We start from the raw sequence: 23,448 nt of genomic DNA, 5'->3' as shown, positions 1-23,448 counted from the left end.
GTTGAACCACTGTGGAGACTGCGTTACGGTGTTGTTGAACCACTGTGGAGAGGGTGTTACGGTGTTGTTGAACCACTGTGGAGAGGGTGTTACGGTGTTGTTGAACCACTGTGGAGAGGGTGTTACGGTGTTGTTGAACCACTGTGGAGAGGGTGTTACGGTGTTGTTGAACTCCCGTTGCGTCACTGTGAGAGCTGCGTCATTGCGTTCTTGTGGTACCCCGAACTGCAGACGCCAAACAGGAGGCGGGCCCAGTGATGTCACGCGATCGGATTGATGTGGGGTCCGCCAATCACCGGCGGCGTTCTGGGCAGGGGGTCAGCCCATTGGATAGCACCTTGGGCGAGGCGGAGACGAAGCTTTAAAGCGGCCGTGATGCCGGCTTGGCGCTGACGGTGCTGCGTGAGGTGAACATGTCCGAGGCGGCGGGGCTGCTCCGGCTGCTGCTGCTGGCGGCGGCTGCCGCCGCGACTCCCGCCCTGGCCTCCGCCTCACGACTGCCCCGCGGTAGCGTCAGCGAAGCCGAAGGGGTCTCCTGTCAGCAGAGCCGGGCTTTCCAGGACAACCTGACCGAACACACGCACGAGGTGAGCGGGGGGTCCCGGGGGTCCGCCATCCGCCATCCGCCATCCGCCATCCACCAAGGGTCGGGATCAGGGAGATCGGGGGTGGGAGTCGGAGCGGAGGTCCCGGGGGCGGCGATCTTGGAAGAGTGATACCTGGGGGTCCAGGCGATAAGGCTGGGGGACGGGGAGCTCCAGCTGGTGATCCGGATGTGGTCTTGAAAGGAGGTTATTCGGGGCAGTACGGCCTGGGGGACAGGCGAGTCCTGCCGTGGCTCCAGGTGGAGGATCGTTGCGCAACCTCGGTGTCCGCAGTCGCACTTAGTGTTCTCTATGATGCATCGACTGTGACATTTCACCTGATGTTGAAGGGTGAGGCGTTCGTTCCACAAGGTGCTGGCACTTGGCAAACCGGGGTTTTGTTGCGATGTTTCCCTGGGCGACCGTCCGCTGGTCTCATACTGTCCATCTGTTTGCCAGGCCGAGGAGCAGCCTCGATGGGCCGAATTGCCTAATTCAGCTCCAATGTTTTATGGTCACATGGTCTCCACCTCCGGTTCCTGTAAGAATTCCCTTCTCTCCCCCCGACTCTATCAGATAAACAGATTTTACATACCAGAGCTTCAATCATCTCTGGTTAAGCCTTCACTTAGTTGACATCTGAATTGAATCTATTGTGTTTTCTGCTCTTGCCCTCTCCTCCCACTCAGTGAAAAGATGGGGTTCATTTTATTCTTGCATTGCACCCCACCGTTTACAGATCTCCCTCCATAATCATCTTGCCAGCACCAGGAAATTCTCACTTGCTCTCTTCCAACGTCTAAAGGGACCATTCCCCCCTGACTCTAGTCTATCTCCATCGATGTCAACTCACAGCACTGCCCTATCCAAATACAAGGAAGGCAGCACCTGTTTCTGTCACCACGAGGACCCAACCAGCTTATCCAGGCAAAGCAGTTCTTCTAATATAGTGTGTTAAATTCAGTGCTCAGGATGAGGCCCCATCTGCATCAGAGAAATCAAATGTGTGACTATTCTGTTCAGTCTGCAGGAGTGATTGAGAAGGGTCACACACCACCAGGTTCAGGAACAGTTATTATACCTCAACCAACAGGCTTCTGAACCAGCACTTACCTCAACACTGAACTGATACCACAACCTATGGACTCACTTTTAAAGACTCCACAACTCATGTTCTCCATGTTATTTACTTTTACTATTTCTATATTTTTTGAATATGCAGCTTGCTGTCCTTTGCACATTGGTCATTTGTCAGTTTTTTGTGTGTAGTCTTTCAATGATTCCTATTTCTTTGTTCTACTGTAAATGCTTGCAAGAAAATGAACGTCAGGGTAGTAGTATATGGTGATGTATGCATACTTTGATAATAAATTTACTTTGAAGTTGGTGGCCACTTTGACTCTCCATCCCTGTGTTTATGACTTCTTGTGCCAATCCAGTGAAGCTGAACACAAGCCTGGGCCAGTGATCCATCTCCTGTTGAAGTACGTCACACCCTACAGGAACTTCAGATTCAAAGGTTAAAAGGTTCAAAGTACTTTTATTATCAAAGTACTGTATGTATGCAGAATACGACTTTTCAGTTTCGTCCTCCCACAGGCAGGTACGAAATAGAAACACGTTGGAATTTGTTCAAGAAAACATCAAATACCCACCGCGCGATAAAAGAACAAATTGCGCAAGCAGCAAAAAGCGGGCTAATAACCCATAGAATATAAAATATCGAACCAGGAGTCTGGCAGTGTTCAGCTTAGTTCAGTTCAGCGCTGTACAGCTAGCCCACTGTGGGCTGCACGCAGAGCCATTCTGCACTGAAGCACCCCAGTCTGTTTTGATTGCCCTGATCAGACCGCTCAAAAACAGCAAAAAGAGTAACCAAAATCCGGAAGTCCATCCACCATGAACCTCAAGGGAGGGAGGGAGGGAACGTTGACTCAGACCATGAGATGCCTGTGTCAGACATTTTCATGCCTTACAAGGCGCAGATTGCAAGTCTGTGTGGGGCGCCACTCCTCGCACAGACACTAGAGCAATGTGTGGTTAAATGCCTTGCTCAAGGACACAAACACAGCTGCCACAACTGAGACTCGAACTAGCGACCTTCAGGTCACTAGACAAATGCCTTAACCACTTGGCCATGTGCCCAATGTGAACCTCAAAGTCCCCCAAAATGACTCCACAGCCTCGCTGATCAATCCTTCCAGCATTGACCCCAAGGCTCCTGCGCGTTCCACCGACAGCAGCTAGGAGAGGAAGAGGAAGACCGGTCAAACACAGGCAGAGTGGACCAAAAAACCTCAGCTCTCATCCTCGTCGACTTCAACCTTGCTCAACTCCTCAGTGGAAGAGAAGCAGTGGAGTTGATCATGGTGTCCAGGCCTCCAGGCTGCACACTCTGCTCCAAACCTCACCAAACTCCCTTAGAGACAGCAAAGCACCAGATCGCTCAATTGGCCTGAAAACACACCATCGAAACAGCTCACACATTCCAATCGCACACAGCTCAGTAGCGGAATCATATTTGAAAGTAGTTTCGTAACCTCTCTGCAGGACGTCGCCGTTGGTCGCGCTGTTGGCTGGCACCATCTTGTTCAGATAACCAACTTGTTCAGTTTTGTTGGAACTGACCAGTTCTGATGAAACTTCACCAACCTGTTACACAAGGGTTGGCTGTCTCTCTCCAGGTGTTGTCTGACCTGCTAGGTAGTTCAGAGAGTTTATTTTCAGATGTCTAGCTAAAGCAGTGAAATATGTCTCAAAGTTCCAGCAGTGACTTTGCCCTCTGCTCCGTTCTGTCAGCTCCTCCACCACCCCCGTTTACATCTCCAGACAGATGTGTCCAGGATCGTGAGCAACACAGTGGATGAATATCATCCTAGATAGGGTTGGGAATGTTTGTCTCAGTCCCTTTTATTGTCTCCATTTTGTTGTAGAATTGTAAATTTGCAATATACATATTTTTATAACAAAAAAGACAGCTAAACTGTGATTAACAAGCTGTAGTTAGCATGGTGTTATTACAGCTTGGGGCGTCGGAGTTCGCCGTTCAATCCTGGTGTGCTCTGTAAGGAGACCCTGTATATTCACCCCATGGAATGCATGGGTTTTCTCCAGGTCCTCTGGTTTTCTGCCACAGTCCAAAGACGTACTGGGTAGGTTAATTGGTAAACAACCAATGTGCAAGACAAACTGTGCAAAAAAAAACTCAGAGCACGAGTCCCTGAAAGTGAGTCTGTAGTTGATGGAATCAGTTCAGTATTGAGGTGAGTGAAGTTATCCATGCTGGTTCAGGAGCCTGATGGTTGAACGATAATAACTATTCTTGAACCTGGTGACCTGCGAGGCTTCATCCTACCCTGATGCTGTCTTGTGATATGAAACTCTTTGGAAGTGTAGTGGCAGGCACTTAACCTTATATATTCTGTCTGTGTGACTAAACATCTGGTCGTTATCACAGTTTTGGGCTGCTGGCTGTATGTAAATTGCTTGTCTTATTTCAGACATTGCGCTAGTAACTGCACTTTTTTAAAAAAACTGTGTTTACTGAAAAATGTTTCTGCTCTGTCAGGAATTATTTTTAAAAATTGGCATTGATTAACATTTGTGAAGTGAGTTATAATGTCCTGAGGTTTGAAAAATGTTCTAAAATTAATTCCATTCCTGAATTTCAGGAACTTTGAAGTTCAGCTTTGCTCTCTCATTGCATCTGCTTTCTCTTGCTTGTCTTCTGGTTCCTTATCTTCGCAGTATCAGTTTGAAATATAACTGATTTGACGCAAATTATAGCATAAACAGAAGAAAGTCTGCGGATGCTGGAATTGTAAGCAACGCACACAAAATGCTGGACGAACTCAGCAGGTCAAGTAGCATCTATGGAAAGCAATAAATAGTCAACATTTCAGGCTGAGACCTAAAGAAGTCCTGCAGAAGGTTCTCGGTCTGAAACATTGACTGTTTATTCCTTTCCATTGATGCTGCCTGTTGATCATTTCCGCTTTCTGCATATTTAAGTCCACCTTACCTGTCAACAAAAATGGAGTACATACACAAGTAATGTCATTTAATCTTTAGAATACCCTTAACTTTTTTAAGTCACAAAGTTGCATCAGAATTTTTAAAAGTAAAAGGTTTTTAATGAGTTTGTTTATCACTCCTGTAATGCCATAAATACAGTTAAACTACTTTGTGAGCATCAGGGTTTGTGAACATACTGAGTAAAGAGTATTTTCATCCAACGCAATTCATGTTCTTAAAAATATCCTCCTAATCAATATAATTTCATAAATACCATGGGTGTAGAAGATTCTGATTTTAATTGGTATGAAACTAGACGCTTTGATTTTAAGTAAGCATTTTGAATTTTCGGAAGCTACTGTTATTGGAAATGTGCTGTCAAATTTGGTAACAGTGAAGATCATGAGATGTGTTCGTCAGATTATAACTTGGTGTGTGTACTAAAATCCTCACTTCCTATATAAACCAGTTTATACTGCTCAACACGTGGTTGCATGCTGTGGTCACTAAGTAATGTAGGGGGTAGAATCTGTTCTCTTTTTGAGGCTTGTGTATTTGTAGTGACAGGCATGTCAGAACAATTCATATTCGGAATCCTAAGTATTTTGTGATTTGATTATTTTAATTTATTTTTGAAACAAGCGCTGTAGTTTCAAAAGCAGTCACAATTTATGAATTGCAGCTGTGAAAATGTGCAAGTTTTTAAAGTAGGTGTTATCTGCATTCTTTAAAGTGTATGTGAGACTTGCAATTTTCAGTGTTTCTGCTGGTCCTTGTTCAGAACTTCCTTAAGTTTATGTACAAGCCAAATTGCAACTTCAAGATTCTAATTTTATTTCAGACATTTCATATGAGGATAGGTTGAGTGAGCTCGGGCTTTTCTCTTTGGAACAAAGGAGGCTGAGAGGTGAATTGGTATAAATTGAGTGGAGAATCAGAGGTTTTTTCTCAGGACGGAAATGGCTAATACGAGGGGGCATAATTTTAAGGTGATTGGAGGAAAGTATAGGAGATAGTTTTTTTAATATACAGAGTGATAGGTGCATAGAATGTGCTGCCAGGATTGGTGGTAGAGACAGATACCTTAGGCCATTTAAGAAACTTAGATGGGCACGTGTATAGAAAACTGTTTTACTATGTACAAGGGAAGGGTTAGATTAATCTTGGAGCAGGTTGAAAGGGTGGCAGAATATTGTTGGCCAAAGTGCCTGTACTGTGCTGTTAAGTTGTATGTTTTGTTTCTGACTGGAGCGTCTCAGTTTGTGTAGAAGATTACTGTTTGTAACTTGGGCAGTATTTTTCTCTGTTGTGTTTATTTTTCACTTGCATTGTTGATTTTTAATCCATTTCTACTGATTACATCAGTTACTTTTACTGGTGCATGGTACTAGTTTGCTTTTTGCCTTACTTTGTTGATACCTTGTTTTCCTTTATAAAAAATCTGGTTCACTACAACTTTCCTCCTTGTCAAGCTTTATAAAATAATTACTGTGTAACTCACCTCTAATTGTTGGCTCATTCTGATTTGAATATAGTGAGTCACTCTTCCTTCAGTTAGTCCTGACGAAGGGTCTCGGCCCGAAACGTCGACTGCACCTCTTCCTAGAGATGCTGCCTGGCCTGCTGCGTTCACCAGCAACTTTGATGTGTGTTGCTTGAATTTTGTGTTCATTTCTGGTCATCACATTTTAGGAAGGATGTGGAATCTTTAGAGAGGGTTCAGAGGGGATTTACCAGGGAAATGCCTGGATTGGTGAGCATGTCTTTCGAGAATTGATTGGATTTCTTCTTTGAAGGAAAGGAGGATGAAAGATGACTTCATAAAACTGTTCAAGATGACAAGATGGGGCAGCATGGTAGCATAGTGGTTAGCATAGCATTTTACAGTACAGGCGTCCCGGGTTCAATTCCCGCTGCTGCCTGTAAGGAGTTTGTACGTTCTGCCCATGACCCTGTGGGTTTCCTCCCACAGTCCAAAGGTTGGTAGGTTAATTGGTCATTGTAAATTGCCCATGATTAGGCTTGGGTTAAATTGGGAGATTGCTGGCTGGTGCAGCTCGAAGGACCGGGAGAGCTTATTCCGCGCTGCACCCGAATAAGTAACAAAGAGGTGTAGATTGAGTGGACAGCCAGAGACTTTTCCCCAGGGCAGAAATGGTTACTACAAGGGGGCATGATTTTAAGGTGATTGGAAGAAAGAGGAGGTAGGTTTGTACACAGAGTGGTGGATGTTTGAATCACCCTGCCAAGGGTGGTGGTGGAGGCAGATACATTAGGGAGATTTAAGAGACTTAGATAGGCACATAGCAGAAAGAGAAATGGAGGCCTATGTGGGAGGGAAGGGTTAGGTTGATCTTGGAGTAGGTGAAGGGTCAACACAACATTGTCGACTAGATGGCCTGTACTATGCTGTAATATTCTATGTTCTAAAAGTGGGGCTTGTATGTAAGGTTTTGTGCTAGTTAGATACAATATGGAAACAGACCCTTTATCTCACTGAATCTGCACACAACCATCCAAGGTCCATTTACAGAAGTCTCCATGTTCCCCTAAATTCCCTCCCCATGCCTACATTCACACAGTCTCTCTCCAGACTCCACTTCTCACCTACACACTTAGCAAGTTACAGTGACCAGTTAATTTTCCAGCCAGGTCCTTTGTAACTTGCTGTAAACAACGCAGTGATGGAAGTACTCAACATTCCAAGTCAATGACCTGTTTGAAACCCGCAGAGTCATTTTGGTTATTTCAGGTTTCAAGTTTAAGTTTCTTTCTCTTTAGAAAAATATGCCACCATCTGTACAAATAAGCTGGAATATTCTTGACTTGTAGCTCGCCTGTGTTCTCTGGTATTGGTTGCCATGGTAATATAGCCCCAAAACCCAGAAATTCCTTAATAGAATATAAATTGCCTTGTACGCAATATTTTTTAAGTTTGCAGCGTGTTTGCAGTACATAAACTTAGTTGTATAGCTAAGTTCACTTTGTCTTAGTGAATTTTCCTGTCTGCTACAAAAATAGCTTTTTATGGTGTTATCTGCATTTGTGTACAGAAGCGTATGGCCTCAACAGTTACGCGGTTAACTGCTGTACTGAAATAGTTCCATCTTCCTGTGTGATGTGCTATTCTGCCAAATAGTCTGAAATTGGTTCTTCACTTGGTTCAGTGTTGGTGTTTTGCTGCTGCACAATCTGAACTGCTGCACTATAATCGTGCAGAACTTCTTAGATGGTTCTAAAAGTTCTATTCCCTTCTTTTACTCTTAGCTTAGGGGTAATAGACTTAAAATCACTTGAAAGCTGTTTTCAAATTTGAGCGAAGCCCAATAGCCTTTATGTTTTGGTATCCCACACAAAACATATTTTGCCCAAGCAGTACTGAGGCAATAGCTTTGTTTGTGTGGCAAACAGAAACTGTTTTCATGTGTTCGACTAAACTTTTTTTTTACAAGACTAACTTTTCCACTGAAAAGAAGGAATCCAATAGGAGAGGACCATGGAAGAAAGGGAAAGAGGAGGGGACCTAGAGGGAAGTGATCGACAGGTGAGGAAAAGAGGTGGGGTGACAGGGGAACCAGAATGGAGAGAAGATTGGAGGCTATCCAGACGGAATATAAGGTATTGCTCCTCCCAACCTGAGCTCGGCCTCATATTGGCAGTAGAGGAGGCCATGGACCAACATGTCAGAATGAGAATGGGAAGTCAAATTGAAATGGGTAGCCACTAGGAATTCCTGCCTTTTGCGGCGGATAGAGCGAATGTGCTTAACGAAGCGCTCCCCCAGTCTACATCAGGACCTTGAAAGGCGGGGAGGAGCAGGTGTAGTGCTTGTCCCACTTGTAGGGTTAAGTGCTAGGAGGGAGAGCAGTGGAGAGGAAAGAGTCACTCTTTCAGTAATTGGTATTTCAGAAAAGTTGATGCAAGATTGTGTTCAGTCTGCAGATTGTGAAATCTGGTAATAGAACAACAAATTAATCTTCGTAGTGCATGTGATGTGAGCAATTAAGGTAGATGAATTTTCCATCTAATTGACTGTTACAAGAACTCTCAATAGTTCTGAATGATGCCTGATCTTTGGGGTGGGATCAAATTTTTCACAGCTCTTCCAGTTGCTGTCAAACATGACCAGCAAAGGCTGTCAACAGCTGCTGAATAAACTTTTCCCCTCTCTCAGAAAATACCAGGCACCTGATCACCAGCTGTCAGCTAGCAACAACCATACTGATGTTCACCGTGCATTGAAGAAAATTATTCGAAGCACACTCATTGAAAAGTTAAAATGTCATTGGCGTTAAAGTTCAAAGTAACTTTATCATCATATCACCATATGCAATCTTGAGATTCAGTTTCTTGTGGGCATTACAGGAAAATAAAGAAATACCACAGGGTTTATGAGAGACTATAGATAACAAAGACTGACATACGTCCAATGTACAAAACAGGATTAATCGTGCAAATAATAAATAAAAAAGAAGAATGATGAATTCTGAGAACATGAGTTGGGGAGTTTTTGAAGGCGAGTCTGTAGTTTGTGGAGTCAGTTCAGAGTTGAGGGGTGTGAAGTTATCCACGCCAGTTCAGGAGTCTGATGGTTGAAGGATAATAACCGTTCCTGAACCTGGTGGTGTGGGACCTAAGGCTTCTGTGCCTCCTGCCTGATGGCAGCAGCAGGAACAAAGCATGGCCAGGATGGTGGATGCTGCTTCTCAGAATCGGGTTTATTATCACTGGCATGTGCCGTGAAATTTGTTAACTTAGCAGCAGCAGTTCAATGCAATACATAATATAGAAGGGAAAAAAATTAATAATATAGGTTAAAAATCGTGCAAAAAAAGACAGAAGTAAGATGTATATTAAAAAAGTGAGGTAGTGTCTAAGGGTTCAATGTCCATTTAGGAATCAGATGGCAGAGGAGAAGAAGCTGTTCCTGAATCGCTAAGTGTGTGCCTTCAGTCTTCTGTACCTCCTACCTGATGGTATTTGTGGGCATGTGGCCAAGTGGTTAAGGCATTGGACTAGCGTCCTGAGGGTCGTGAGTTCAAGCCCCATCCGAGGGAACGTCTTGTGTCCTTGAGCAAGGCACTTAACCACACATTGCTCTGCGACGACACTGGTGCCAAGCTGTATGGATCCTAATGCCCTTCCCTTGGACAACATTGGTGTCGTGGAGAGGGGAGACTTGCAGCATGGGCAACTGCTGGTCTTCCATACAACCTTGCCCAGGCCTGCGCCCTGGAGAGTGAAGACTTTCCAGGCGCAGATCCATGGTCTCGCAAGACTAACGGATGCCTTTATTATTTATTATTATTACCTGATGGTAACAGTGAGAAAAGGGCATTTCCTGGGTGCTGGATGTCCTTAATAATGGATGCTGCCTTTCTGAGACACCAGTCCTTGAAGATGTCCAGGATCCTTTGTAGGCTAGTGCCCAAGAAGGAGGTTGTCCTTGTAGATGACTACTCACAAAGACTGACAGGCAACCAATGTGCAAAAGAAGACAAACTGTGTAAAAAAAGGATAATAATAAATAAATAATGCTGAGTACATGTATCGTAGAGTTCTTGAAAGTGAGTCCATAGTTAGTGTTCGGTGTTGAGGTGAATGAGCTTATCCACACTAGATTAGGAGCCTGATGGTTGTAGGATAATAACCATTCCTGAACCTGGTGGTGTAGGATCTCAAGGCTCCTATACCTCCTACCCAATTGTATTAGCAATCATGGCTTGGATGATCCACTACTTGCAGCCTTTTTTCTCTAGAGATTGTTACCATCCCCTCAGATCAAATTTAAATGGGATTTTGAATGTGCTGTGACAGGCACTAGTTTGGATAATTATTTGTCATTTGCCACACATCACATACTTTGAAAGTTAATACATTTTGTTGGCCAAGCATATTTTGCAACCATGGTTACTTCGTCCTTCTGCCATGCATAACCTTTAAGGACAAATTTTCAAGTTGGACCAGCTAGCAAGGAATTCCAGGTAAAATCTAGAAAGTTGGAAGTATTTGAGGCAACCAGACATGTTCAGTAATATCAAGGGTGGTGTTGGTGGCAATTGTAACTGGTCAGTGGAAATGCTGAAACACAGGCGTATAAAGTTCAGTTTCCCTCTCCAACCCATTCTCCTGCTTTCTGCCCATATCTTTTGAAGCCCTCACTAATCAAGGGGCTGTCAAGCTCTGCTTTAAATATACAGTTTCTAATGACTTAGCCTCCACACCCGTCTGTAGCAATGAATTTCATAGACTCAGTACCTTCTGGCTAAAGAAATGTCTCCTCATCTCTTTTCTAAAGGGACATCCTTCTATTCTGATGACCTTTTGCATCACAACCTGGTACTCCAGCTGCAGTGCTGTCGACAAAAAAGTCTTGCAGGGGGTGGTTAGGGGAGCAGAGAAGGTTATTGGGGTCTCCTTACCTTCTGTCCAAGACCTCTTTCAGAGTCGATGCTTCCAGAAGACACGGTACATCATTAAAGACCCCTCACACCCTCTCCATGAACTGTTTGTTCTTCTGCCATCAGGCAAACGTTACAGGAGCATCAAAACTAAAACCACAAGGCTACTAAACAGCTTCCTCCCACAGGCAGTCAGACTGCTAAATAGCTGCTCTACCTGACTCTGCTTTGGACGCTTTTAACTTGCACTGGACACTTATTACTTGATTTTAACTGACATGTGGCTGTTGTGTTTTACTACTTATTGTTATGTTTATTTAGTGTTGTGTTTGTTATGTTATGATTGCACTGCCCCTGAGAAACGCTGTCTCATTCTGCCCTGCAGAGCTGATGTACGGTTAGAATGACAATAAAGTTTTCTGAATCTTGAATCTTCCAAAGAGATGAGATGTGCCCTCTGATCCTAGACTCCCCCACCATTGGAAGCATTGTATCTAGATCCTCACTACCTAGACCTTTCAAAATTTCAATTTTAGTATTCACTCTTGAGTTTCACTATGCAATATTGTAAAGAATGAGAGAACAGGCACATCCTTCTCCCCAACCCCTTGATTGTTCTACCCCCCCCCCCACCCCAACACCAGTGGTAATATTAGCGTTCAGTCAATCATAGTGTGCTGTGATGTATAACGTAGGTGATCATGGTCTTTCCATGAGCATGATTGCTCTTGGTAAATCTTTCTACAGAAGTGGCTTGTCGTTGCTCTCTTCAGGGCAGTGTCTTTACAAAACAGGCAACCCTAGCCATTATCAATACTCTTCAGAGGTTGTCTGCCTGGTGTCAGTGGTCACATAACCAAGACTTGTGATCTGCACTAGCTGCTCATTTGACCGTCCACCACCTGATCCCATGGCTTCACTCAACCCTGATTTTTGGGGGGGGGGGGGTGGGGAGGAGGAGGAGGGGGGGCTAAGCAGGTGCTACACCTTGCCCAAGGGTGACCTGCAGGCCAGTGGAGGGAAGGAGCGCCTTACACCATCTTTGGTAGAGACATATCTCCAGCCCACCACCCATAATGTTAGTGTAGCCAGATAACTTACTAGAGTCTGTAACTTTGGGGCATGGAAGGGAGCTGTAGCAATCCAGATGGTCATAGCGAGAATATGGAAACCTTGGAGAAAGTTCTCTCCATGGATGCTGCCTGACCTACTGAGGTCTTCCAGCATTTTGTTTGTGTTACTCGAGAGCATGCAAACTCCATACAGCGCTGCAAGGCAACTCTGAGACAGGTTAGCGGTGTTATGGAGTAGCGGCAGGAAGAACTCTGCCCCATAGTACATAAGTACAAATCAGGATATGACATTTTTCTTTGCAATAAAAATGCTAAACACTTTATTTTTGCAGTATCGGTTTGTGGACCTGAGTGGATCTGTGACATTGGCATGGGTTGGTGATGGAACTGGTGTAAGTATGATCTGAGCTATGTTTTTCTTAGTTTTGTCTCTACATTTTGTAACCTCAAATGTCAGCACCATGCTGAAACAAAGAGGTGGGCGGCTATTTTAAATGAAACATTAAATGTTCTCTAGAGCCTGTACGTACATCTTGTGGAATGTAAGATAAACCTAGTCAAATTTGAGAAAACAAAAATGAGATTTAATCAGTTTTCAAGTTGACACTTTTATTATGGTATTGGATGGCAGAAATTTTATGTGCATATTAAAGTAATCTTTGATGTAGCATGTTTTGAAAGAACTTTCTACAACAAATTTGTTTGTCCACATATTATATACGGATGAATTTATTCCATATCTCAAATTTAGGGCAGTGATTTGTGATTGCTATCAGGGTAAGTGATAGTATTAGCCAACCTGCCTTTTCGCCATTTGGGTTACAGAAATTTGTAAACACTTTAAACCACTTTTTCTATAATTCTGTTTACATTGTAATATGTGATTATATTTATGTACTTATACCCATTTTATTCCATATCTGTACTTTAACTTATAAGTATTATTATAATTATAATTGTCTTCATTGCAAGTTCCACCAACATATTACAACAAATTTCTAATACATCCAAATGTATATGTTGAATAAAGTTGATCTTTGATCCTTGACAATATTATTAAAGATCTTCCTCACGGTCTGCTGGTATGGGAAATGTATTGCTCTGGCTGCTGTAGAGGTGGCTGAACAGAATTCGTGAATGTGTGTCATGTTTTGACCATCAGATAATTTTCTTTTGACTGCGAATTATAAATAGTGACACATACCTGTCACGTACCCCATGACGGGTTAAAGAACCAGCAGAAATGGAAAACACTTTGGAGTCTGGTATTGCTATAACTAATGGCATTTATTAGTAACTACACAATACAGTAATATAAATGCAATAAATCAAACAGATTAGCAATGATTATATATAAGTAAGTATATCAGTAAGTGTGGAAATATATGAAGACCAAGCTTCTTCAAGTCTAGGGGTAAATAGGTACAGTCTAATGATGATGAGTCAAGTTCAGTTCAGTTCGTGGTATTGAGTTGAGTAGTGATGAAGAGAGAGGGAGAGATTTGAGTCTTCAGGTGAGCTAACGCCATCAATCTTCCCATTGTCCTCCGAAATCCTTTAGAAGTCACCGACTGTGACCACAACAAAGGGGACCGTTCTTCTGTGGTGGAGCTATCAAACCAGGCAAGAGTTGGACACACAAATAACTCCCCACCGGTCACACCCTGTTCACACTGCGAGAGCCACTGATCGATCCTTCAAAACCCATTTTTTCTGTGGACACAACAAAGCTCATTCAGTGTCCAAAACCATGTGTCTGAGGTCTATCATCTGACCTCCTATTTATCTCCCTGTGCTTAATACCAACTGCCACTCGAACAGCTCCTCCCTTCTCTGTCTGTAAGAATTTCCAAGCAGTTGGTGTTAAATACCTCTCTCTCTCTCTCTTTTCAAAAGCACAGTTCATAGGGGTAATTCAGGACCCCATCACACCCCCTTCCTTGAGAGAAAAAATTTTGAAGAAGGCAAAATTTTTGTTTAACTGGAAATTTCAGAGCTTGAAACAATACATATATATTCATCAGATGACAGAGCAAAACGTGCACAATTTCCAACTTAACATCTGGATAAACAATCAGCTATAATATTGTCAGTACCTTTCACATGTTTGATTTTCAGGTCGTATTCTTGCAATAGCAGACTCCAATTTAATAACCTTCTATTCTCATCCTTCATCTTAGTTAGAAAAACCAACGGATTGTGATTCGTGTAAACCACAAGTGGCCTCTGAGCAGGACAAACATAGACTTCAAAATGTTGTAAAGCCAGAATAAGTGCTAGCAATTCCTTTTCGATGGTGGAGTAATTTTTCTGGTGCACATTAAATTTCTTTGGGAAATAGGCTACTGGGTGTTCAATGTCATCCACTCCCTTCTGTACCAGTACCGCCCCAGCAGCTTCGTCACCAGCATCTGTTGCTATAGAAAATGGCTTGGAAAAATCAGGTGCCTTGAGCACAGGATGATAACACAGAATGGTTTTCAGATGTTCAAATGCCTCCTGGCAAAAATCACTCCATACAAATCTTTCACTCTTCCCTAGGAGTTTTGGTAAGGGGAGAGCGATATCAGCAAAGTTCTTACAAAACTTACGATAATACCCAACCATTCCTAAAAATCTTCTTAAAGCTTTCTTGCCGGTTGGAATAGGAACCTCAGCAGTAGGTTGAACCTTGGTCTGTACAGGAGCCAGTTGGCCCTGGCCTACTACATAGCCCAGATATGTAACTGTGGCATGGCCAAACTCACTTTTAGCAAGGTTCACAGTAAGATTGGCCTTAGGAAGTCTGTCAAACAGTTTTTCTACCGCTGCAATATCCCACGTGTCATTCCAGACCACTAAATCGTCAATATAAGCCCCTGTGTTTTCTAAACCTCTAATCACAGAATTGATCATTCTTTGAAATGTCCCCGGAGCATTTTTCATCCCCAAGGGTAAAACATTATATTCATACAGTCCAGACGGTGTCACAAATGCTGATATCTCCTTAGCCCTTTCTGTCAAAGGAACACACCAATATCCTTTTAACAAGACAATCTTTATAAAGTAAAGAGTCATCCACTCTCTCCTTGTTCCTTCTTGTTTCCAATTTCTTGTTCAACCATTTTACTTTCCTCTAATTTCATTCTGTAAGGATGCTGTCTGATGGGCTGGGCTGAATTTACAATGACGTCATGCCCTTCAGCTGTACACTGACTTAGAATGTCAGGGAATAAATCTTTATGCTTGCTAATTAATTCCTTCACTTGTTTTTGCGGTGTAGGTTAAAACTGATGGACTTTCTCAGTAATATTTTTCAAAACAAGGGAATTCTTAAATCTTGTTGATTCAGTGGGTTAAAATGATTTTTCATCTCATTTTCAGCCTCCATGACTCCATTTGTTTTTATAACAGTACCCACAGGTGCTACCTTATCAAACAAGTGTTTTATTTTAATTTGAACATTCTGCAAGCTTTCCTTTGCAAGGTCACAAACCTTATTAAATCTTTTCCGCATATTGACCCATATTTCCACATCAGACCACAGTTCTCTGAGTAGGGTCAAAGGTCCTTTTGGCCTGTGACCGAACACAGGTTCAAACAGACTACCCTCCAGTGATTTTTGAATCGTATCTCCAACAGCAAATAAGAGTAGGGGAACCCCCTCTTCCCAGTTTTTCCCATTTTTCACACAATATGTTTTAATCATGGTCTTAAGAGTGGAGTTGAACCATTCCAAGATTTCCTTGGACTCTGTGTGATATGCAGATGACACAATGTGCTTAGCTCCCAGTTCTCCAACTATCCCCTGGAATGTTCTCGAAGTAAAGTTACTACCTTGGTCAAGTTGAATTTCTTTGGGCAGACCTATCAGTGTGAAAAACTTAATGCTTTTACCACATTCTTGGCCTTGATGTTTCCGAGAGGCATGGCTTCAAGGAACCTAGACGCAGCACACATAATTGTTAACAAGTACTGATGACCAGCTGCAGTCTTTAGCAATGGGCTGACACAATCCACTATGACCCTAGAGAAAGGTTCACCAAAAGCAGGTATCGGTTTAAGTGGTATTACTTGAATAACCTGATTAAGTTTCCCCTCAACTTGACAGGTATTGCAAGTCCTGCAAAGATTCACAACATCCCCTTTTAAATTAGGCCAGTAGAATTCCTTCATAAATCTGTTCCCTGTCTTTCCCACTCCAAAATATCCACCTGAAGACATATTGTAAGCCACATTTAACATTTCAGCCCTGTAAACTTTCGGAATCACTAGCACAATAGCCCAAACCTCACTTGCAGGCACAGTGGCTGGTCTCCACTTCCTCATCAACACCTCATCTTTAGGGTAATATCCCACTGTCTCTTTCTGAATTTCATCCTCAGAGAGAGCTGTCTCTTTTAAACCCACCATTTCAGAATCTTTATTCTGTTCCTCTATGAATTCCTTCCTCGACAAACCTTTCTCATACACCTTACTCTCCAAATCCTGTTGTAACATGGAAGGTAGAGAAGTCTGTGACACATCATCAGACTTTAAACCTCTGGTTTTGCTATTATGGGCCTCAGCAGACTTTCTAAACATGCTTCGAGTAATTACGCATGTGGGATAAACATCAGTCTTTCTGTGTGGTTCATTAGCAACAGCTTTGCTCATTAGTCAAATTGTTAAATCACCCTTTCCTTGGAGAGGTGTCAACCTCCCCACATTGTTTACTAAACTTAGCACCATCACCAGACTTATAAGAACCATGTGTACATTGTGGAAGAGGCCAAACAATCCATTTGTCAAATTTCTACGACCTTTACTTCGATTTGTCTCCCTAGCAACTTCCACCAGTGATCCCTCCTGGTCACAACAACCCCTCAAGTTTTGTCTCTCCACACCCCAAACTTGAACAATCATAATCTTGAAGGTGTTTACCTCCAAAATGTTGAAACAAAATTCAACGGAGGGGGACATACTTCCTCAGCAGGCCTTTGTCTGGGTCAAAGGTCATGCAACCAATTCAACCTTCCCCAGTACTTTATTCAAAAGTCCAGGAACAACACTTCTCCCATTATTTTCAGTAACACTTACCTCACCAATTTTTATCTCATTACTAACTTTTAAAACACTGTCTAATACAAGTGACTGAGAATTCTCAATTTCCACTGGTACCAAGGTTAACCCCTTATTCACTGACCCAAAACCATCTGACACGAAAGAACTGCATTCCTTTCCAACCAAGCCAGACACCTCAGACCTTAACTGAGTTTCAACACAAGGTTCAGTATCCTGTGAATCCACAGGTACTTCAACAACCTGAACACAGGCAATCGGGACAGCTGCCTCTTCTGGGCTTTCATCACATGTCCCAGTTTCAAATTCAAGGTCACCCCGAACCTCCCAGCTACTCTCTGGGTAACTCTCATCTGGAGTAAACTCAACCTTGTGGGTTAAAACAATTTTGTCTGCTTTCTTAGCGAACCCCCACAGGGTGGCAGCATCCTCTTCATCTAGGTATGCCCTTGCATCACAACTTTTAAATTCGTCAAACAAAACAAGCTCTTCCGAGCTGTAAAAATCATCAGGGTACGACACTAAACCTCTCAGCTGCCACACCTCCCTCTCAAACTGTCTCTCTCGTTCTATCTCTTCTCTCCATTTGTCTGCCTCTTCTCTCTGTCTGCCTTTCTAGCCTCACGAACCCTCTGCTTTTCTGCTTCATCAGCCTCGAGCTGTTTTAATTTCAATTTCAATTGCAACTGAACCTCAGCCTCAGTAAGTACCTTACCTTCAACGAATAACTCTTAACACCTCGTCAGCAAACTTCCCCTTAGTTATATAATGCTGGGCTATTGCCGTCTGCATCTGAGCTTTCCTCATTTTAGTGGTCACCTTTAGTCTTAACTTTTGAGCAATTGCCAACAGCACATCCCTTTTAGCATCATCCAATGCTTCAGGGGTTGGTTCTGCCATAAAATTACTAATCTCAAACTCCTTTTCTGCTGACATTCCAGACAAGCAAATCAAAAGGGATTTTCCCCAATCAATTCAAACAAGCCTCCCACACAACTTGTTCATATCCCGGATGAGCCCCCAATTTTGTCACGTACTCCGTGACAGGTTAAAGAACCAGCAGAAATGGAAAACATTTTAGAGTCTGTTATTGCTATTAACTAATGGAATTTATTAGTAACTACGCAATACAGTAATTTAAATGCCGATAAATCAAACAGATTAGCAATGATTATATATAAGTAAGTATATCAGTAAGTGTGGTAATATATGAAGACCAAGCTTCTTCAAGTCTAGGGGTAAATAGATACAGTCTTACGATGATGAGTAAAGTTCAGTTCAGTTCGTGGTATTGAGTTGAGTAGTGATGGAGAAAGAGGGAGAGATTTGAGTCTTCAGGTGAGCTGATGCCGTCGATCTTCCCGTTGTCCTGCAAAGTCCTTTAGAAGTCACCGACTGTGACCACAACAAAGGGGACCGTTCTTCTGTGGTGGAGCTATCAACCCAGGCAAGGGTTGGCACACAAATAACTCCCCACTGGTCACACCCTGTTCGTACTGCGAGAGCCACTGATCGATCCTCCAAAACCCACTTTTTCTGTGGACACAATAAAGCTCATTCAGTGTCCAAAACCATGTGTCTGAGGTCTATCATCTGACCTTCTATTTATCTCCCTGCGCTGAATACCAACTGCCACTCAAACTGCTCCTCCCTTCTCTGTCTGTAAGAATTTCCAAGCAGTCTTTGTAGAAATGTAAACATACTGTGAGCAGTCTTCGCCTCTCTCTCTCTTTCGCTCTCTCTTAAAAACAAGATGTCAGTGTTAAAATCTCTCTCTCTCTCTCTCTCTCTCTCTCTCTCTCTCTTTTTTCAAAAGCACAGTTCATAGGGGTAATGGAGCACAGTTCATAGGGGTAATTCAGGGTCACATACCAAATATGTAAAGTCTTTTAAAGTAAAGCATGGGTGTCTTCCCCACATAGTAGTAAGAAATACTCACCGTGTTATCCTGTTTGTCATTATTTTGTGGAACAAATTTCATAAACCACAACTATCAGCTTGCAAATTTCATAAACCACAACTATCAGCTTGCAAATTTCATAAACCACAACTATCAGCTTGCTATGTGTTGCCTGGCTCTACGGAACGGAAGCTTGATTGGGTCTGTTTAACTTTTTCTTGAACGCTCATCTGGTATATTTATTTATTATTTATTGATATACGGTGTGGTTTAGGCCCTCTGGCCCTTTGAGCTGTGCTACCCAGCAATCTCCCAATTTAAGGGAGGGGAGGGGAAGATGGCGGCGCGATGCAGCACGCACAGCCGCTCCGAAATGATATCATATTTGTTAAGTAGGGGCCGTGCAGAATCTTGATTTGATGGAGACAGACGTGAGAAGCATGGAGGAACATCTGGAGAAACTTCTGAAATGCCCGCTTCGCTGCCGCTGCTACTGTGTGAATCCCTGGAGGGGAAGGCCCCAAATCCTCAGCTTTGCCTATTGCCTGTTGCCAGGGCCGGGGTTGAAGCGCTCGGCAGAGATGGTTCACGGTACTCGGTGTCGGAGGGCTGGTTGGAGGCTCGAAGTTTTTGGACGGACTCGAGTCGGCTATGGTTGGGTCCTTCCAGGGTGCTGCATCGGCAAGTTTGCGGCGCTGGAAGCTCATGGCAGGGAGAGTTTTTTTTTCTTCCTTCTACCGTCTGCATGAGATGATGGGACTTTCGAGAGACTTTGAGATTTTTTCTTACCGTGCCCATGGTCTGTTCTTTATCAAATTACAGTATTGCTTTGCACTGTTGTAACTATATGTTATAATTATATGGTTTTTGTCAGTTTTTCAGTCTTGATTTGTTTTGTGTTTCTGTGATATCATTCTGGAGGAACATTGTATCATTTCTTAATGCATGTATTACTAAATAACAATAAAAGAGGACTGCGTGTCCTCATAATCTAATCTAATCTAATTAAATCCTAGCCTAATCACAGGACAATTTACATTGACCAGTTAACCTGCCAACCAGTTTGTCTTTGGACTGTGGGAGGAAAGCAGAGTTCCTGGAGAAACTCACGCGGTCACAAGGAGAACATACAAACTTCTTACAGGCAGCAGCAGGAATTGAATCTGGGTCACTGGCACTATAAAGCTTTGTGCTGACCACTACTCTACCATGCTGCTGTGATTACTGACCTATTGGCCATAAATCAAAAACTAGAAAATGGGAGTTGAGTTGGATAGCTTTTTTTCCCCCATATCTATGAATGTAAATATTTTGTTTTTGGAGTTCAAACTGTTTTGGTTCTAAGCATTTTGTGTTGATACGGTGGAAAGTTTGGTCATGTGATTACATGTATTTTTTTCGATCACAGGTTCTCTTGGCATTAACAACTTTCCAGTTGCCGTTGTTGGGCAAACACTTTGGACAATCACAGTTGTACAGAAGGTAGTGTATAAAGCTTTCAGTGTCTTTTGAAATGGAAATTTGAGACAACTGAGGATGTTACATTAATGAGTTTCAACTTGTAGGTTTGGAGAATAATAAATCCCATTGCAGAAAACAATTTTGGGTGATTAATAGACCATGCTGAAGTTAGGGATGTCTGAAAAATAAATTCCTTTTAAAGTAAGGAATAGCAGTGACAGCTGTCTCACTTACAACAGAGCATCCTGCATATCTCTTCAGACAATTTCCTTCGTTTGTGCAGAGAGGTATGATGTCGACAATCATGGTCTTTCCATGACCAGGATTGTTCTTGGGAAATTTTTCTACAGAAGTGGCTTGCCATTGCCTTCTTCTGGGCAGTGTCTTTACAAGATGGGTGACCCCAGCCATTATCAATATTCTTCAGAGATTGTCTGGCGTCAATGGTCGCATAACCAGGACTTGATATGAACCCGCTGTTGATATGACCATCTACCACCTGCTTCCAAGGCTTCACATGATCCTGATCTGGGGTGGGGGGGGGGCTCTAAGCAGGTGCTACACCTTGCCCCAGGGTAACCTGCAGGCTCATGGAGGGAAGGAGTGCTTCATACCTCCTTTTTAGAGATATATGTCTCTGTAATAAACCAATTTACAAATATACTGGTAATCTTTCCTCTTCCCTCCATCCTGATGCAGGGTCTTGACCTGAAACATCAACTTACAGCATTTGTGTCCACTGATTCTGCTTGAGCCTCTGATGTCTTCCAATATTTTGTATCGGATTCTGCCTATTGCCAATTCTTGTCTTCACGCTCTACCTGTATATTTACCTCATCAACTAATACACTGAGCCCTTTGTACACCAACATTTGCAAATTTCTCGATATTTAAAGAATTTTTGTTCTCTTGAATGTGGTCCCACAGAACACATTTGGTGCCTTCCTGCACTCATTCAGTCTGTGCCTCTTTGCCTCCTTACAAATTCTCATACCTCATTTTTCACCTAGCTTTGCATCAGTTGCAGACTTGTATAGTACATATTTTTATCCAAGCAATTAATACAAATAGCAAACAGCCTAATAAAGGCCAACATGTTAATTTGACCTCAGATTCACTGTATATATCTCAAGTGAGTGAATTAAGTCATTGGAATAGAATTAGGCCATTTAGCCCATCTAGTCCACTTCACCAGTTCATCTTCACTGATTTATTTTGCCTCTTAACCCCATTCTCCTGCCTTCTCCCAGTAACCCTTGATGCCCCAACTAATCAAGAATCTATTAACATCCACTTTAAACGTATCCAATAAGTTGGCCTCCACAGCTTTCTGTGGCAATGAATTCCACAGATTCATCACCTCCTGGCAAAAGAAATTCCTCCTGTTCTCTGTTCTGAGGGACTTTCTTACAATCTGAAGCGATGCCGGCTGGTCCTAGACTCCCTCACTATAGGAAACATCACCTCCATGTCCAGTAGGCATTTCAATATTCAATAGGTTTCAATGAGATCCTAAACTCCAAGTACAGGCCCAGAGCTCTTCATACGTTAACCTTTTCATTCCCACGGTAATTCTTGTGAACCTCATCTGGACTCTCCAATACCAGCACATCCTTTCTTAGATAAGAGGCCCAAAACTGCTCATGATACTCGGCACTTTCAAATATTGTTTAATTATCCTGGGCTTTATCGTATTTTACTTTCGTTTCAGTGATAATTATGGGAAGACTTACTCTGATATTACAAAGCTCATCAATAATACATTCATTCGTACTGAATTTGGAATTGCTATTGGTCCTGACAACTCTGGAAAGGTAAATCATATTTGATTGCTAGATCTGTTCAAATGATATAATGCTACTTTTTATTGTTTTTAAAATGTCCTTACATTTTATTGATTTTGGACCTCCTGCTGTAGTCAAGGTTAGGATTGACAGCCCTGGATTATTTTGCTGCATCATGTAAAACTGCAGGTGTCGTCCATTCTGTGTAGTCAGCACTGGTATGGTATGCCATGCTCATATCAGTGAAAACGATCATTTTGGGCTGCTTTGCATAAAAACAAGAACAGTCAGAAGGGGGAACAGTTTCTTCCTTCAAATTATTAAGCTTCTGAACTCCCTGTGGCATCACATTCAAAGTGTCACTGGTTAATCTGTTATGTACCTTACAATATTTAATTTATGCACTTTAGTTTGTTTATTTATTTGTGAACCATCTGTAGATTTCATCCTTATTTTCATAAGTTAATATGTGTTATGTATGCTGCAGTGCTTTACTCCCTGGTTCAGAGAAACTTTGTCTCATTTATATGCATGTGTATAGTTCTACGACAATAAACTCAGGGTATGGAAAATATTAGTGAAAAACTTGATCAGGCATATATGGGTAGCTTAATCGATACAGGAAGACTTAAAAGTAGGAAAAGATTTTTAATAACTCAACTATGAAATAAGACAATTTTTTTTACTAATGCTATTTGTGGACTACAAGATAAATATCAACAAGAATATGAATCAGGTTTAATAGCACTGACAAATATCGTGAAATTTGTTGATTTGCAGCAGCAGTATAGTGCTTTACATAGAAAACTAATTACAATGATATATTATTAGATCTCATTGAAACCTATCAAATATTTAAAGGCCTAGATAGAGTGGACATGGAGAAAATGTTTGCTATAGTAGGAGAGTCTAGGAATAGAGGGTACAGCCTCAGAATAGAGAAACGTTTATTTAGAACGGAAACGGAGGAATTTCTTCGGCCAGGGGGTGACGAATCTGTCAAGTTCATTGAATGAACTGCTGCGGAGGCCAAATCATTGAGTGTATTTAAAGCAGAGGTTGATAGTTTTTTGATTAGTTAAGGTGTAAAAGGTTACAAGGAGAATGGGGTTGAGGGAAATAATAAATCAGCAATGATGGAATGGTGGAACAGACTCGGTGAACCGAATGGCCTAATTATGCTCCTATGTC

The 23,448-nt window shown here is 42.4% G+C and overlaps 1 protein-coding gene across 1 annotated transcript in view; it reads left to right on the top strand.

Annotated features, from left to right (window-relative positions):
* Positions 1-351: 351 nt before the first annotated feature.
* Positions 352-23,448, top strand: part of LOC140210111 (sortilin-like) — a 65,397-nt gene continuing 42,300 nt past the window's right edge. The window contains exons 1-4 of the mRNA XM_072278953.1: positions 352-587; positions 12,405-12,464; positions 20,421-20,494; positions 22,185-22,287. Of these exons, the coding sequence (XP_072135054.1) occupies positions 414-587; positions 12,405-12,464; positions 20,421-20,494; positions 22,185-22,287 (411 nt within the window). The 5' untranslated portion in view covers positions 352-413. The remainder of the gene's footprint in view (positions 588-12,404; positions 12,465-20,420; positions 20,495-22,184; positions 22,288-23,448) is intronic.

This window comes from Mobula birostris, chromosome 14, assembly GCF_030028105.1.
Source record: "Mobula birostris isolate sMobBir1 chromosome 14, sMobBir1.hap1, whole genome shotgun sequence".
Taxonomy (NCBI): Eukaryota; Metazoa; Chordata; class Chondrichthyes; order Myliobatiformes; family Myliobatidae; genus Mobula; species Mobula birostris.
The sequence above is the reverse complement of the archived record's forward strand: the minus strand, read 5'-3'. Positions and strand labels throughout refer to the sequence as shown.